This window comes from Artemia sp. Qi Xiang Cuo, chromosome 11, assembly GCF_049724085.1.
Source record: "Artemia sp. Qi Xiang Cuo chromosome 11, ASM4972408v1, whole genome shotgun sequence".
NCBI lineage: Eukaryota > Metazoa > Arthropoda > Branchiopoda > Anostraca > Artemiidae > Artemia > Artemia sp. Qi Xiang Cuo.
In genome coordinates, this window is record NC_142804.1 from 72,826,870 (window position 1) to 72,841,656 (window position 14,787).

The 14,787-nt window shown below is 34.6% G+C and overlaps 2 protein-coding genes across 4 annotated transcripts in view; one reads left to right on the plus strand and one right to left on the minus strand.

Annotated features, from left to right (window-relative positions):
* The window catches only part of LOC148947325 (SLIT-ROBO Rho GTPase-activating protein 1-like), a 707,344-nt gene that overhangs the window by 145,596 nt on the left and 546,961 nt on the right, over window positions 1-14,787 (minus strand). The gene's annotated exons all lie outside the window — the stretch shown is intronic.
* Window positions 1-14,787, plus strand: part of aus (argus) — a 143,957-nt gene that overhangs the window by 124,003 nt on the left and 5,167 nt on the right. The window contains exon 9 of the mRNA XM_089097123.1: window positions 14,163-14,243. Coding sequence (XP_088953249.1) covers window positions 14,163-14,243 — 81 coding nt within the window. The remainder of the gene's footprint in view (window positions 1-14,162; window positions 14,244-14,787) is intronic.

A 14,787-nucleotide genomic window follows, 5' to 3' on the forward strand; every position in this document is an offset into this window, starting at 1 on the left:
TATTTTTATATTGTTGGGTAGTGCGTCCTTAGCGCTTATTATTCTTTACTTTATTTTGAATATCTAATTTTCATTTCCTTTTTCTTTAAATAATATGCCCAGAAAGCGATCGTTTAAAATGAATTGCATTTTTGTACCTTAAGAAATTACAATGACAGTTTGTTTCAGGGGCTCAATGGCTCAACGTTCTAATTTTCTTCCCCTTCGATATCATCAACAATATTTCAGCATTGTTCTAAACTTTTCTCTTTAAATTACTTCTTCCAAACTTAATACGCCCGTGATTTTCGGAAACGAAGCTTTTCAAACTTGTATTATTAAAGTTAGTTATCGGGAGTTCAATTTGTTTTACACGATTTTTGAAAGTCATGCCAAGGTTGCTTTATCTTTTGAAAAAAAAAATGAGAATGTTGAGATGAAGAAAGCCAATTTTTTACGGTTTTTAGTTAGACAATGTTAGAAAATTTAATTAAAAAAAAAAAAAAAAACAAAAAAACAGGACCAACTTCTTCTTTTAAGGAAGTAGCTACCAATCTATGGTAAGATATGACATCAATGGTACTTTAGGATCATTTGAATAAATTTGAAACACGTTCTTTCAGGCAAATATCGCAACATTTTTTGGGAGTTTTTCTCAATCACTTTTAGGGGTTAAAAAAAGTTTGGAAGAATAGGAAGATCAGTTTGCAAACTAAGATTAGAATATTAGAAGCTACAGTGATGACAGTGGTCAAATATGGCTCAGTAGCATGGATACTCAAAAAAGCGGATAAAAATTTGCTTGATGTTTTCCACGGAAATTGCTTAAGGATTGTTTTGGGTACCCGGTTGGCTGACCGTATTTCAAACAATAGGCTGTACGAAAAATGTGGTTCAATACGGCTCTCTAGGGCTATAATGAAAGAAAGGTTGATGTGGCTAGGGCACGTTCTGAGGATGACAAATTGCCGAAGATTGTACTTTTCAATCAATCATCTGGGGGTAAGGAGTAAGCAGGTTGTCCTCATCTGGGATGGAAGGATACCATAAAGAAAGATTTAAAGGAAATGGGAACTTTGTGGGAGGGTGTAAGAAGGGAGGCTTTGAATAGATTGGGAGGGAGGAGGAGCATGCGTTGCTGTGTTGGTCTCAGGCGGCTTGGTGCTGCGGTGAGTTGTTAGTAGTAGTAGTAGTCGTAGTAGTAGTAGGGGTAGTTAATCATTTTCACTATTATAAGTAATCTGCGTTGTTTATATTTATATATTGAAAAATCCGTCAAAGTAACACTGAAGAAGCTGAAGATACAGAAAAAAAGAACTAATACCAATTACATACAGAAAACTAGCATAAAAGCAAAAACTGGGATACAGATTTTTATATTGCGAAAAAAGATCATTGTGATTCTGTTAATTGACCAGTTATAATTAGGCAACAGTGGATTTGGTTACGCAGCTTTTGGTGCTGATTTTATATGTATTTAATGAGCTGAATTGAAATATGGCATTAGGTTTTTGATAGAGCTCAAGCTTTGGATAGAGTATGGCATCGTTCCCTACTAAAGAGACTTTACGAGTACAGTGTCCGCAGACGTCTGTTAAAAGTGATCGAGAGCTTTATTTATGATCGTTTACTGTGGGTTGTTCGTGACGGATTCACATCCGTGAATACCCAGTAAAGATTTATGTTTTAAAAAAATGTTTTAAGATTTAGAGAGCTCAAGGTCAGGGGCGAATCTCCAGTATTTTTATTGGGGGGGGGCAAAAGGGATCCATATCTGGATAGTCAAAGGGCATGGGATGTATAATATTTTTTCTCCACAGTATTGGGGGGGAAGCAAATGCCTCCTTCGCCCCCCCCCCAAACGACGCCCCTGCTCAGGTTGTAAGCCTAGGCTTGAAAACTAGTTTTAGACGACTAATTCACTTCAATTAAAAATAGAGGATTAAGAGGAGATGTTGGGCATGCAGAAAACTGGTTGAGTTGATAGTCCCACCTGCTTAGGTAGCATTATTTGTAAGGAAGGTGGATGCAATGAACATGTAAAGATTAGACACAGGGTGCTGCTTCGAATTTGAAAAATGTCTGAAGAATGAACAGGAAGATAACTCTTAGAACTAAGATTATAGTAAAAAAAAAATACAGTAATGACAGTTGTCAAGTATGGTTATGGAATATGGGCTTCGAAATATAGAAGAAGATGTGCTAGATGTTTTTCGGAGAAATTGTCCAGGGTTGTATTTAGGTACTCCTTTGAGTGACAGAACGTCATACAATAGGTTCTAGGGACAAATTGGTTCGAAGCCACGGTTTTCGGTTATAACTAAAGAAGGTTTTGTGTGATTAGGTCAGGTCTTGTGCATGGTTACCAAAGATCGTGCTTTTCGGCAGTCCGGCGGAGGCCAGAGAACGTCTTCAAATGGGATGGTAAGGATCCATAAGGATAGGTTATATTAAAGGAATTGGGTTCTTCTTGGGATGGGAGTGAAGAGCTAGGCTCTGAACAGAATATCGCTGAGAAGGAGTGTACGCGCGCCAGCATTGGCCCTAGGTGACTTGGTATTTATTTATTAATACCACAACATAGAAACCTTTTGCTTGTCGCGCAAGCTTTTCTTATGTAATAAAGCATAGTAAAGTGATAAGTTGTTGACAGTAGTAGCAGCATATCCGTTCGAAATCCATCTCTTAAACTGGACTTCAACATAGTCCAATTGGAGACACTTATCACAACGATGCATCTACTTATTTACTCTCTTTTAAATATATTTTGCCACTTGAATCCTCAACCAGTTCTTTGGTATGAAGGGGGGGGGGGGTACTGAAGGTCTGTTTGTTTTCTAAATTGTTCCGATTCCGTACATATCCGCACTCAGCGAGATGTGTATGTTGTTGTTTCTAGTTCTTATGCAAAAAACGTGCATTGGGTGGAGACATAAGAGTTGTTGCAGTAAACCAAGAAGTGTACGTAAAGTTAGAAAAATAGATTACGGTAAGTCTTCTTTTTTTGCGGGAGGGAGGGGGGGGGGTTATCCTTCCTGGGAGATAATTGAGTGGTTATACCCTAAGAAAAAATAAGTCGTGCTAACCCCACTGACGTCTTGACGTTAAAATAATTCAATTGGGTTCTCGGACGTAATAGAGGGGTTATTAATAAGCTGGTTTGTCATTGAGATAAATGTAAACTAGTAGGAATTTGAGGCCAAGACGATTTTGAAGGCTAAACATTGAGTTGTAGTTTATGAGTTCTAATAGCTATCAACTGGACAGAATAAGAAATGTTTCCTTCACTTGCTTCCTTTTTATTCCAAAAAGGTATTGGCTTTATAAACAGTCATCATAGTACCACGCTTCTAGTCGTTCTTTCAGCTTAAGATTCTCATGGGTATTAAACAACCATTTTGAGGAAACATTGATTCTAATTGGTACAATTGACATTTTTGTTGCTTGAGTATAATGTTTAATTTTACCTCGAAGAGGATCAACTCCATGAAAAAACCCTTCGTCCTTTAAATTTTTCCATTTAATGATTTTTTGAATAAACACGTGCGATATTTAATTCTTTTAAATGGATGCCAACAGGCGTTTTTATCAGAGAGCAGCGAAGATTCGACTTTCGTCGGGAAAGCGTCACTTTCCTGAATGTCAGAAATCTTAGTGTTTTTCTTAGAAGGGGAGCGTTTTTTGCTGTTAGAAGGGGAGGGGGTGAGTATACCTCCCTGTGGGTGCTTCTCAGCATACCTTCCTGTGGATGTCTTTAGCGTCTAAAGTACTCAAGTATTGGTTTAACTAAAATTATGAAGTTTCATGGTCTTAACGAAATATCTTTTATGTAAAATCATCAATAAAACTTTGATAAGCATCAACAATACTATATTTTAAACGACTATTATTAGTTATGGTAGCTGAGATTTTTTCTCACCATAGCAATGGGGGTGGGGCAAATGTCAGAATTTGAAAAAAAAATAATTAGCTTTATACGAAGATAAACTCGTTGTCTTTAAAAAAGTTGAATCCTTAATTGTGTTCTATCAAAAGTTGTAATCTCTTATTCAAGCCTAATTTTTAAATGTTTTCCAATTCTGTCCGCGAAGTAGCTTAGTTCAACCGGAAATCCTACTGTAAGCCTCTAAACTTTTCCTATTTCCAAAAGAATTTCTCCAGGAAAAGAATTAGTTGTTTCCTCTCGTAAAAAGTTCTATAATTAGAAAGTTTTTTCCTGCAATTTTTTGACTATTTATTCTTTAGAATTTCTCTCATCGGCAATTTTGCGCTAAGAACAAGCTCGGATAAATACGCTTATGTCATGGTTTTCATGTGTCAGAATTTTTTGTTCTGTTCTTTGTGAAAATTAGAATTCTATGAAATTTAATGGTTCTGAGCTTTTTTTTGGCTTAAAGCACAGTAACTAATTTAAGTGGATAAATTTCAGACGATGGTCGTTTTGCTACCTTTTGAAGTAGTTGAGTTAGGGTAATTTTAAGGAATAAATTCAGAACCTAAAATTATGCCCCAGGAAAGTATTTCCAAGCTCCTATTCCGCTTCTTCTGTATTTCTAAGTTTTGGAAATTGAATAGAAGACATAGCCTTGCAAAAAAAACCTTAATGTTGTTTGAAGTCTACTTTTCTGTCACTCTAGATTTCAAAATCACAGTTCCAATGACTTCAGTAGCATTTTAAGCCGTGCGGGGATTTTTTTTTTATTATTATTAATTCATTGTACGTTCTATGAACTTCTATGAAACCACTTTTCTTTGGCTCCATTTGTGCCAAAAATTTATTTCTGAAAGTTTCACTTTTATAACATAATCTTTGTCTCAGTTTATCAAAGGTCAATGCCCTTTGGAGGAGAAAGGGATAGAAGTAGGTAAAATACCTTTTCAAGTAAAGCCGTTTCTAGGAGGATGCTACCGTTTTTGAACCTCTCCCCCCTAAATTTCCGTCCGATTCGTGTAAACGTAACGAAAATGCATATAAACGACTTGTTTATGCGTTTTTAATTTTCTTTTAGTCCCCCCCCCTACCAAAGAAAAATCCTTGATGCGCCCTTGTTTCCAGGGTGTAATTTCGGCGCTGGATCCATTCCTGATAGTTTCATTCGTCTAACTTAGCTACTTTCAAAGAAAGTGAAAGGCCCGTCATCTATAATGTTACCTTGAAGTGTTTTTAAAAAAATGATTCGAGATACTACTGATTTAAATGAGGCTTAGCATGGTGCATCTTTTTTTCGTAAAAAAAATGTATATCAAGCCTCTGTTTTATTTGGGCTATTAGTGTATTTTGGGGCCCTTTTGGAGGCTCTAAAAGCCCCAAAGTGACCCTACCTCAGGGGTCTTTTTGGAGAGAACTTTAAACTTACTGTGGTAGAAATACCTATCTTATATAAATGTTATTGTGAATGTCTGAAATCTCGTTAATGTCAACATTCACCGGTGAATGTCCAAAATTCCTTTTTCTCTGCTTGGATTTAGTCAGCGTTGCCAGTCAACTTTTTCAGTCTTATGCAAGTTTTCATGATAAAAGTTAAAGTTAGGTTAGGATAAATTGCGTTATAAACCTCAGAAATGGGTTAGAAATCTAACCTAACCTAACATAACCTGTTACAATCAAATCTTGCATAAAACTGAAAAAGTTGACTGGCAACGCTGACTAAATCCAAGGAGAAAAAAAAATGATATTTCGGTTATTCACAGGTGAATGTCGACATTCACCAATTTGGGACATTCACGGTAATATATATTTTATTTTAAAAGGGAGAAAAATTAAACCGATATTACGATTTTGTCAGAAAACTCGTATGTCGATATTTTCTAGTATCTTTGTGAAAGATCATATAAAGATTATATATGTCGGGTTACTCAAGGGTACAAAAAGTTGAGTATAGACCAAACATTTCCCCCTCCCCGAAAGATAAAATACTAAATATTGCATAATTATGAAATTATGTGACACTTCTTACTAAAAAACATTTCCCAAGGTCCAAACATTTCAATAAACGATCCTTATTGACAAATTGTTTGCATACAGCTAAATTGTCTGGGGGCTTTTCTGGGGCACCTGACAAGTATGGAGAAATTTTTTCGGGGAAATTATTCACCGATATATTATTCCATCCATTCCATTGTTATTCCTGGCGAATTAATTGATGTGATCCTTTGGTAGCTCCAGAAAGTGGTAGCCAGTTCCGTAGCGTTCAAATGTAAAAATGCTTGCTTACCATACAAGGGTTTCATTGGGAAGTGTGACAGGTCAATATTTAAGAAATATGTCAGGAAACTATATTATTGTTTGACTGCTACAGTAAGGGGCTGTAAATCCCTCTATTGAAAGCGATGTTCTAGACTTCAAATGCAAATTCCATGAAAAATTACAAATTTGAAATCTTTATGAAAAGGTCAGGATGTTTGGTTTAAAACTAAAAAACTTGTGGATAATTCCTCCTTTCGAAAGCCATAAGCATTCAACCTCAGAGTAAAGAGGCATTTCGAGTTTAATTTCAATCCAGATTTTTATTATATTCTATTTATACCATAAGGTTAAATTTTATATTTGTTTAAATTTATATTAAGCAGTTAATTAACCATCAGCGAGTACATTATTCAAATATAAAGATATTTATGGCCTTCGAATATTTTCTATACGTACTTTTACGGCTTTACGTTCAATCAACTCGAATTACAAACCCAGTCTGCTGTTCGCAAAGGCTAATATATTGGGACTAGCTATATTTTAAGTTTAGGACAGCTAAAATTAGATTTAATTACAGTTAAACTGACAATGACAATTAACCTACAATTTAATTTACAATTACGTTACAATTTAATTTACGATTGATTACAATCAGAATTAATTACTATTTAGCCTAATTTAGTTTACAATTAGGCCTACAATTTAATTTACAATATAAAACTTAAAATTACAAACATTTAAAATTAGATTCAATTAAAGTTAAAATTTCACTTAATTTAATTTACATTTAAACGCAGAACTACAACAATTAAAATTAGGTGTTTTGCTGCTTTTGAACCTTAAACATTTTTGAAGACGGGAAAACGCAATAAAGGGAGAAAGTAACTTTAAGCTCATATGTCGATGTGTTTACTCTAACTTGGATTTTGTCACCGGGGCTATGTAGCTACGAGCTTTGAATTATAATATCCCTTCAATTAGATTAGCGGCTTACGAAAATACAGGGGCAATAGAAAGTGTTTACCTAATCGAACGACTGCTTTTTTTCTCTCCTGGGGCTGGTGTCTTTCTTCTAGCCGGGAGAAGCCTAATAAGGCAAAAACTACGTTTGTCGAGGCTGAATATTAACTTTGCAGTAAAGGAATAGCATTCCTCTTAACAAAATATTAATATTTTCTTGCTCCAAAGTAACGATTTATTTAAGCTAGCTTTTATTAAATTTTTTATTATTTATAAAATCTAGATAGAAGAATTTAAGGATTTTTTGCTGCAAATCTAATAGACCAAAATTGTCGAACGTATGTAGGAGATGGGGGCATCTTAGCCTCTCCCCCCCCCATAGAAATTGCTTGTTTACTCTGTAATTTAGTATAATTTGCTATGCTCAAATTTTTTCTTTTACCTTCACCAATTGCCCTCTTTTCCCAAATTTAATTTTTAAGTTGAATCAAAGTCACTATCTTCAGGAAGGAAATTTAGGATCTGTTTTACTTGATTATTCTACAGAGTACCCGCGAAAAGTTTCTTTTTGATTTGCACAGAATCAAAGGTAGAGCAGATGGCATTTACGCAGAATTCGGTTTTTAAAAATGTCAAGATAAAACATAAACCATAAAAGATATTTACCTAATAAGGCAACAATAAGGTATATAAGTCAAGAAATAAAGGTAATTTATAGAAACAATCATCAAAATTACCCAACTAATGCAAGCAAATTTCGTAAACAGAAGGAAAGTAAAGCAAAAACAGAACTTTTCTTGAAGGAAAACTATTAATACAAATTTAAGGATTGTTTGCTGTAAACCTGATAAATATGAACTGGCGGACGTAAGGAGGAGATAGAGCTTCTTTGTTAATAACTAAATACTAAAGCAAGGTGATCAATTAGATGTTGACAATTTTTATAAGAAATTAAGAATCGTGAAATAAAATACTTCCAGGATATTTTTACATCAGTATATTTGCTTAACCGTTTTGTTATCAGCGTGGCTTTACAGTGTTTTGTTGTCCCGCAGATTTTGTCGTTATCTCCCTTACTGGCCATTCCATCGGAAGGAGAAAAAAGATCTCTCCATTTTTATTACTATAAGTATTTTAAGTGCCTTCTTATTCTACTACCTTGGGCAAGAAATTCCAGCCTATCAGCAAAATATGGCTCGACAGTTCCTCCGAACAATGAGTTTACGTGTTACAGTTGATTCGCTGGAGATATCTTCTTTTTTGTTGTTGTGTATCCATTTCATTTTTACTCTTTTCTTTTTCTTCCTTTTCCTTTATTTATTATTACTCCCTTTGTTAACTGTTGTTTAAAACGGGGATAAGTCTCATTCATTGATATCTAAAAATAAATTTAGTTGTATTTGTCTAATATGTAACCAGTTTTTAGCATTATTTCATTACTTTTAATTTCATTCCTCTGTCATGCATGGAAAATCAATTTCTGCATCAACCGGCTAAGCAAGGCCTTCTGTTTTTCAATCCACCCTGTTTAGCATTCTTCAAAGCCCTAACGACACTATGTAGTCTTTTGCTGTGTTCGAGGGGGCGGCAATTTGTGGTAACTTCTATTTGTTTTAAGTTCCAATTCATTGTTTATTTTTAATTTCTGATTGTTTTGAATTTGACATAGTTTAAGCTAATTTCACCTAGTTTTAAATTCGATCTTTACTTTCCACGAGGAAACGATGCTTTTTTCAATTCAGTACGATTTTACATTTTATTACGTTTTTCATTTTAATATTTTTTTTCATTTAGTATGTTTTTTTTCATTTTAGTATGTTTTTTTTTCATTTTAACAATACAAAACCAAGTATCATCCTATAAACAAAGTATCTACATGTTTATCAACCAATATCTAATTTAATTTTTTTTTTTTTTTAAAGAGTGTATCTTTGTGCGTGTTTATGGTGTGTTAATATTATTTAGTAGTGATACTAATATGACAGTAGCAACCATGGCCAAAGTACTTGTACTTGAAGTACCTGTCGTAGGAACAGCTCTGGTTGGAATAGTCCTGGTGAGATCAATCACAAAACGAGAAAACGTAAGACAACGAGACGTAAAAACGAGGTAATTCAAATCCAGTAAAAAAAATGAGGACAAATTCAATATTTTCACCGAGACCTTGGCTCTGCCGTTCTCAGCTAGAGAAGAAGCACCTTTATTCTTCTTGCTCTGAAAATGAGGGCTTGACCGAAATATTTGTATTTTGCTTTTTGCCATAGGTTTTCTCGTTTTTTTTTTCATGCTTAGCCAGTGGTGTTTCGAGTTGTGTTGGGAGCAGTCAGGTGGTTGGAATTAGTCCTGGGTTAGTTATAGTAGTAGTAGTCACTGAATAAGTAGTAAGATATTTATTTCAGAAATTGCTATCACAAGCCCCGAAGGGCCGAAAGTTTTGTAGTCATTAAATAAAAACGTGACAGACAAAAAATCATAAGAAACATGTAAGCTAAAAAGCGGGCAAAGAATTCCAAAATAAAAATATCAGAACGAAAAATCATTCGTTAGTCAATTAAACTAGAAATTCTCATAACAAGCTAAACAAAAACCTGCAAAACGTAATAAAACAACGACAAAAATGTAAATATAAAAAGAGGGGAAAACAAAGCATGGATAGCGCCTGTACCACGTAATAAGAGGGAGGTAGGGCTATCTTTTGTTTATCTTTTCTGTAATTAAGGAGACACAGGTTTTTTTCATATCTGGAGGCACACCATTAAAGGGGAGACACGGAAGAATCAGGCTAGGAAACAGGTCGAGGAGGGCGGAATATGGGTGGGGAATGTCTTTCGCGAAAAATATGTTTCATGGGAGGGTCTGTCGGTGCATTTTTAAAGGAACGGGAGCACAATATACCTCTCCTCTACGCAATAATTTTTTTTTATCTAGATTCTTAGAAGGAGGGAGTAGGGAACTTATTAGTAGGGAACCAAATTTGGAAGTTGTTCGCAGGGCTTTTTTTATATGGATTCAATTTTTGCTGATCTTTCCTAGAGATGCCAGGGTGACAAACTGGACAAGCATATTTGAGATGGGGGCAGACAAAGGAAGTATAAATCCTTAAATAATGTGGAGGGGAGATGCTGAAAACAGTAGTACTGATAGTCTCACCAGCAGTTCTGGTAACAGGAGTTACGATAGTGGCAACAGTGGTAGAAAGAGGTGTTCTGGAAAAAAGCTGTTGTAGAAGTAGTCCTGGTCAGAGAAGATTATATTACCGGAAATTCAGAATAAAAGCAGCAGTAGTAGGAGTTGGTATGGAGTTAAGTTGTAAATTCTTTCGTGGTGTGAGTATTTGTTTTGGGAATGCTCGCAGCAGTGGAAGCTTTCTGCACAGATGAAATTTATATGTAGGTTAGATGCTATGTGTAGAAGTAACTTTTTGTCATTTGGGACTATTCCCTAAAGATCTCTGAAGGGTTTAGAGTTGACACAGTTGTAATCTGTGCCTGTATGTACAAAGCTATGGAGTGAAGGTTTAAATCTCTTTGGTTCCACTTAATTATACAGTCTAAAAGTGCTCGTTTGGGTATTTTTTCAAGAAAGCGCAACAAGGATCATACAGTTCTAGACTGTATCTACACTCAGTCTTAAAATAGGGTATTTGCATAGACAGGTATCACAATACTATGCGTCAATGCTATTGCGTAGTAGGAGTGGTCTTAGGAAGAGTAGTAGTAGCGCTGGAAGCTTTTTACCAAGCTAAAAAAATGTTTGTAGGGTTGATGGTTCCTTTAAAGCTACGATTCACCAAATTGCGAATTTTAACTTTATTTATTAACATCTATTGACTGTTCTCTAAACAAATTTTGAAAAAATCAAGACTTCACAGAGATGCAAGGAGACTTTAGGCGCATTTTATATGAAGCTCTTGTATGATAAAATTTTATCTTTTTTCTGTCTTCTGTCTGTTTTATTGGAAAAAAAAACAACAAGACAAATGTATCTCTAAGCAAAGTAAAATGCAGTATTAAAATCTTAAACAAGCAGAAAAAAAGTCTAGCACAAAACGAACATAAGGTACTATGAAACCTAATAATTAAATGAAACATAAGACAAACATAAATTAAACTGAATGAGTAAATGAAACCCTCACACCTAAGTTCGGCATGGCATTTGATCACTTTTTGATTATAAGTCTATGTGATTTTCATAACCATAGCTTTTCCAGCTGTTAATCCTTTATTTGGTTTAATCAAATTATAATCCTTCTTAAATCCTCTTGAGGCTGGCGGAACTACCGATCGAAGAAATTCGCGGCTCTATGTAATTACTGAGTAATCTTTTAAGGATATTAACTGGCTGAATGATCTTAGAAATATACTATGTGGCTGTTAATTTCTTAGGAATTTACTTAGGAGTTTTTACTTTAGGAGTTCTTAGAAATTATCATTAGGTTTCTATCTTAAACAAAGTTTCGTCTCCGGAATATCATTGTAAAAATCTGAAAAAAGAATACATGAATGTGATGAATGGTGGGGGGTTGAGTTTAAAAAAAAAACTCTAAATTTACGCCTTCAAAAACATATTAAGACAGAAACATCTGAATTAACACCTAACATTCCGTATTAAGTGTTATTTTAAATTCTGAAGTAGCCTCTAAAAATCCCTAAAGGGGAATGTGTGCCCCCAAAATTGTGAAGAACAAGACTAAATTTTGACTGCATAAAACTACATAAAATACCCTGTATTTTGATCTTCTGTCGCAATTGGGATATCTTGTTTAACATTAAATTCTTGTTTAACTAAATGTAGATGTGGTGGCTGGGTATACTTTCCAAACGGTGGTTCGACTCTTTTAAACTGTTTGATTGACAAGATGGTGGAGTAAAACCCTGCGTACCTCCAATAATGACTAAGTAAAACCTGATAGGCATAACAAATTGTCTAAAGATGAGTCGATCCCATTATAAGGGAAACATTTAATAGAGACACAATCAAACATTGTAATGGGCTGTAAGTAAAGAGTGCCCCTTGGCAATAGTAACCATATGTATATATATATATATATATATATATATATATATATATATATATATATATATATATATATATATATATATATATATATATATATATATATATATATATATATATATATATATATATATATATAATGTTTTAGAGGTAATTACTTGGCGAGAGAGAGAGAGAGAGAGAGAGAGAGAGAGAGAGAGAGAGAGAGAGAGAGAGAGAGAGAGAGAGAGAGAGAGAGAGAGAAGAAGAAAAGGAATGTCATCCTACTCCAGCAATTGAGATAAATGTGCACTTAAATGAGGTTTTAACCTTACTCATCCATCCAATTACCTAGGACTCCCGCTACAGATATGTAGCGGGAGAGGCTTTATATTAAAAAAAAAAAATTCTTGGAAGAGTCTCATATATTCCCTACTTATTACAAAATACTGTTTCCCTTGTTATTGCTAAAAAAAAAAAAAAAAAAAAAAATCGTATACTGACTAATCTCTGCGTAGTGCTGGTACTGATCTCCTGATTCTCTGCTTTCGGCCAAGAGAACAATGCGTAGTTGGGGCAAAACATCCGACGCTCTATGTGTTTTACCCAGATTTCTCCAGGTACCCATTTGGAGCTGGGTCGATTCTTGGCTGAGCTTACAGAGTCACACCTTTGACCCCCGTTCCAAACTAAATAACCACCGACAGTAGGGCTCGAATCCCCATCCTCAGAGACGAAGGCTTGTTAATGTTATGTCTTGAAATCAAAGGAAATGAAAACATAATAACAGGTATTTTGAAAGATAGTTTTCTAAGGCAGTCAGTGTCCTAATAAGTTTTACCCATAATTATGTTTTTTATTTCATTTTAATTATAAATGGATAGGGAGTGTGGTCTAAGACATTATTGTTCTTTGGTATTTTTTTATGGGAGTAAAACGGATATGATACCCGTCCACCCAACCTCGTTGCAGCCACCCGTGATCGAACTGTAAAGAAGAATGGATATTTATCCATACAGCTTTTTAAAATAAAATTTACTTTAGGTCTAAGGCGAAAAAAATATGGTAACAGAAACACAATATGAAAGCTGTATGAAAATATATCGTAGCATATTTTACATCGTTTTATGATTTATCATAGTGCATTTTGTAAAAAAATGGTAAACATTTATGTGTAAGGTAAATTTTATATAACAATTTTAAAATTTAGAAATTGCCAAAAACTCTCACATTAAAAAGAAGCTTTTCAAATGTTTGCAATGACTTTAAATGCATATGGAAATGATACAAGGTTACTGAAAAGTCATAACATGCTATGAATCTTAGTTTTTAGTTTTTAATTTTACTTACAAAATTTAACTTACACAATTGTCGAATCAAGATTCTCAAATCCAGTTTTCCCTAACATTGCACTAGAAATGTTTTATTGGATAGAGAAACGTAAAACAAACTGCTCTTCGAAGAGACAGTGGAAATTGCGTGTTGAAGAGACATGTCTGTGGGTACCAATTCTTGATCATGGAAATCATGGGATCAACTTTTTATATTTTTAGGTAATAACTCAGCTGTAAAAAAAAGTAAAGTATTAAATATTATATATGAAATTATGGCTCTCCCTGAAAATACACACCTTTTTATGTAGGAAGGCCACGCACACAAAAATTTCTTTTTTGGGGGGATGGGGCAGGGCCGTATCTTGTATTTTTTTTCGGGGTGGAGGGGGAGGGGGTACACAGAAAACTAAAAAACCCAACACCCCCCCCTCCTGGATATGGCCTTAGGGTGGGTAATATTTTCCAGAACAGATATAAACATCGCATCATAAACTGAATTGAACCCATTGAACAAAATCGCTGGTTTATGGAGTGCTATGTTTGACGGCCCCCCTCCCCCTGGAGTCGTGTTTCTGTAAGAAACCCTGTATTAACGATTAAAGCCAGAAATCACGTTCAAAATAAAACTGGGTGATTGGGTTAGGTATTCAAATTTATTTATCTTTAATTTTTATTTTATAACTAGACAATTTTATGTTATATTCCAGGTTCTCCTGCTCGCCGGCCGGAGGATGCATGTCTTCCCCCCTATTTTACGGAGAGTCAAATCAAAAGCGTTACATACGTTTGTAAGTATAAAATGTTCCTTTCGCCTTTTGTGTCTGAATTCTCACCTTTTTGTGCTTCTTAAAAATATATATTATTCTACATTATACAAAACAATGAACTCTTCAGCTATCCGTCTAAGGCTAGTACACTAAATCATAAGTAATTACGACCCATTATAATATTTTAAATATTAACTCTATAATTAATTATTTCTTGAAAGCTATTATATATGGTTATTGATTAATTCCACTTTCGTTTCTTCATTTTCATCAAGTGTTGACTTGGCTTCAAAATAGGTGTTCAAGTGGTCCTTGTTTGTTTTTTTTTTTTTTTTTTTTTTTTTTTTTTGATGGATTGGCACATTGGTTCCAGAAGAAGCGTGAGATGATGGTTGAAGGTCTGCTTAACTGCCTTACTTCATCTGTTAGGACCTGTTCTGAATTTGGATTTGGTAGCTTTTAGTTTATGGTTGTATACAGGGACGTATCAAGGGGAGGGGTCACCAGATTTGAACCCCTCCACCGGATGGAGGGAGGGGTTCCACCCGATTCATTTCTCCGACTC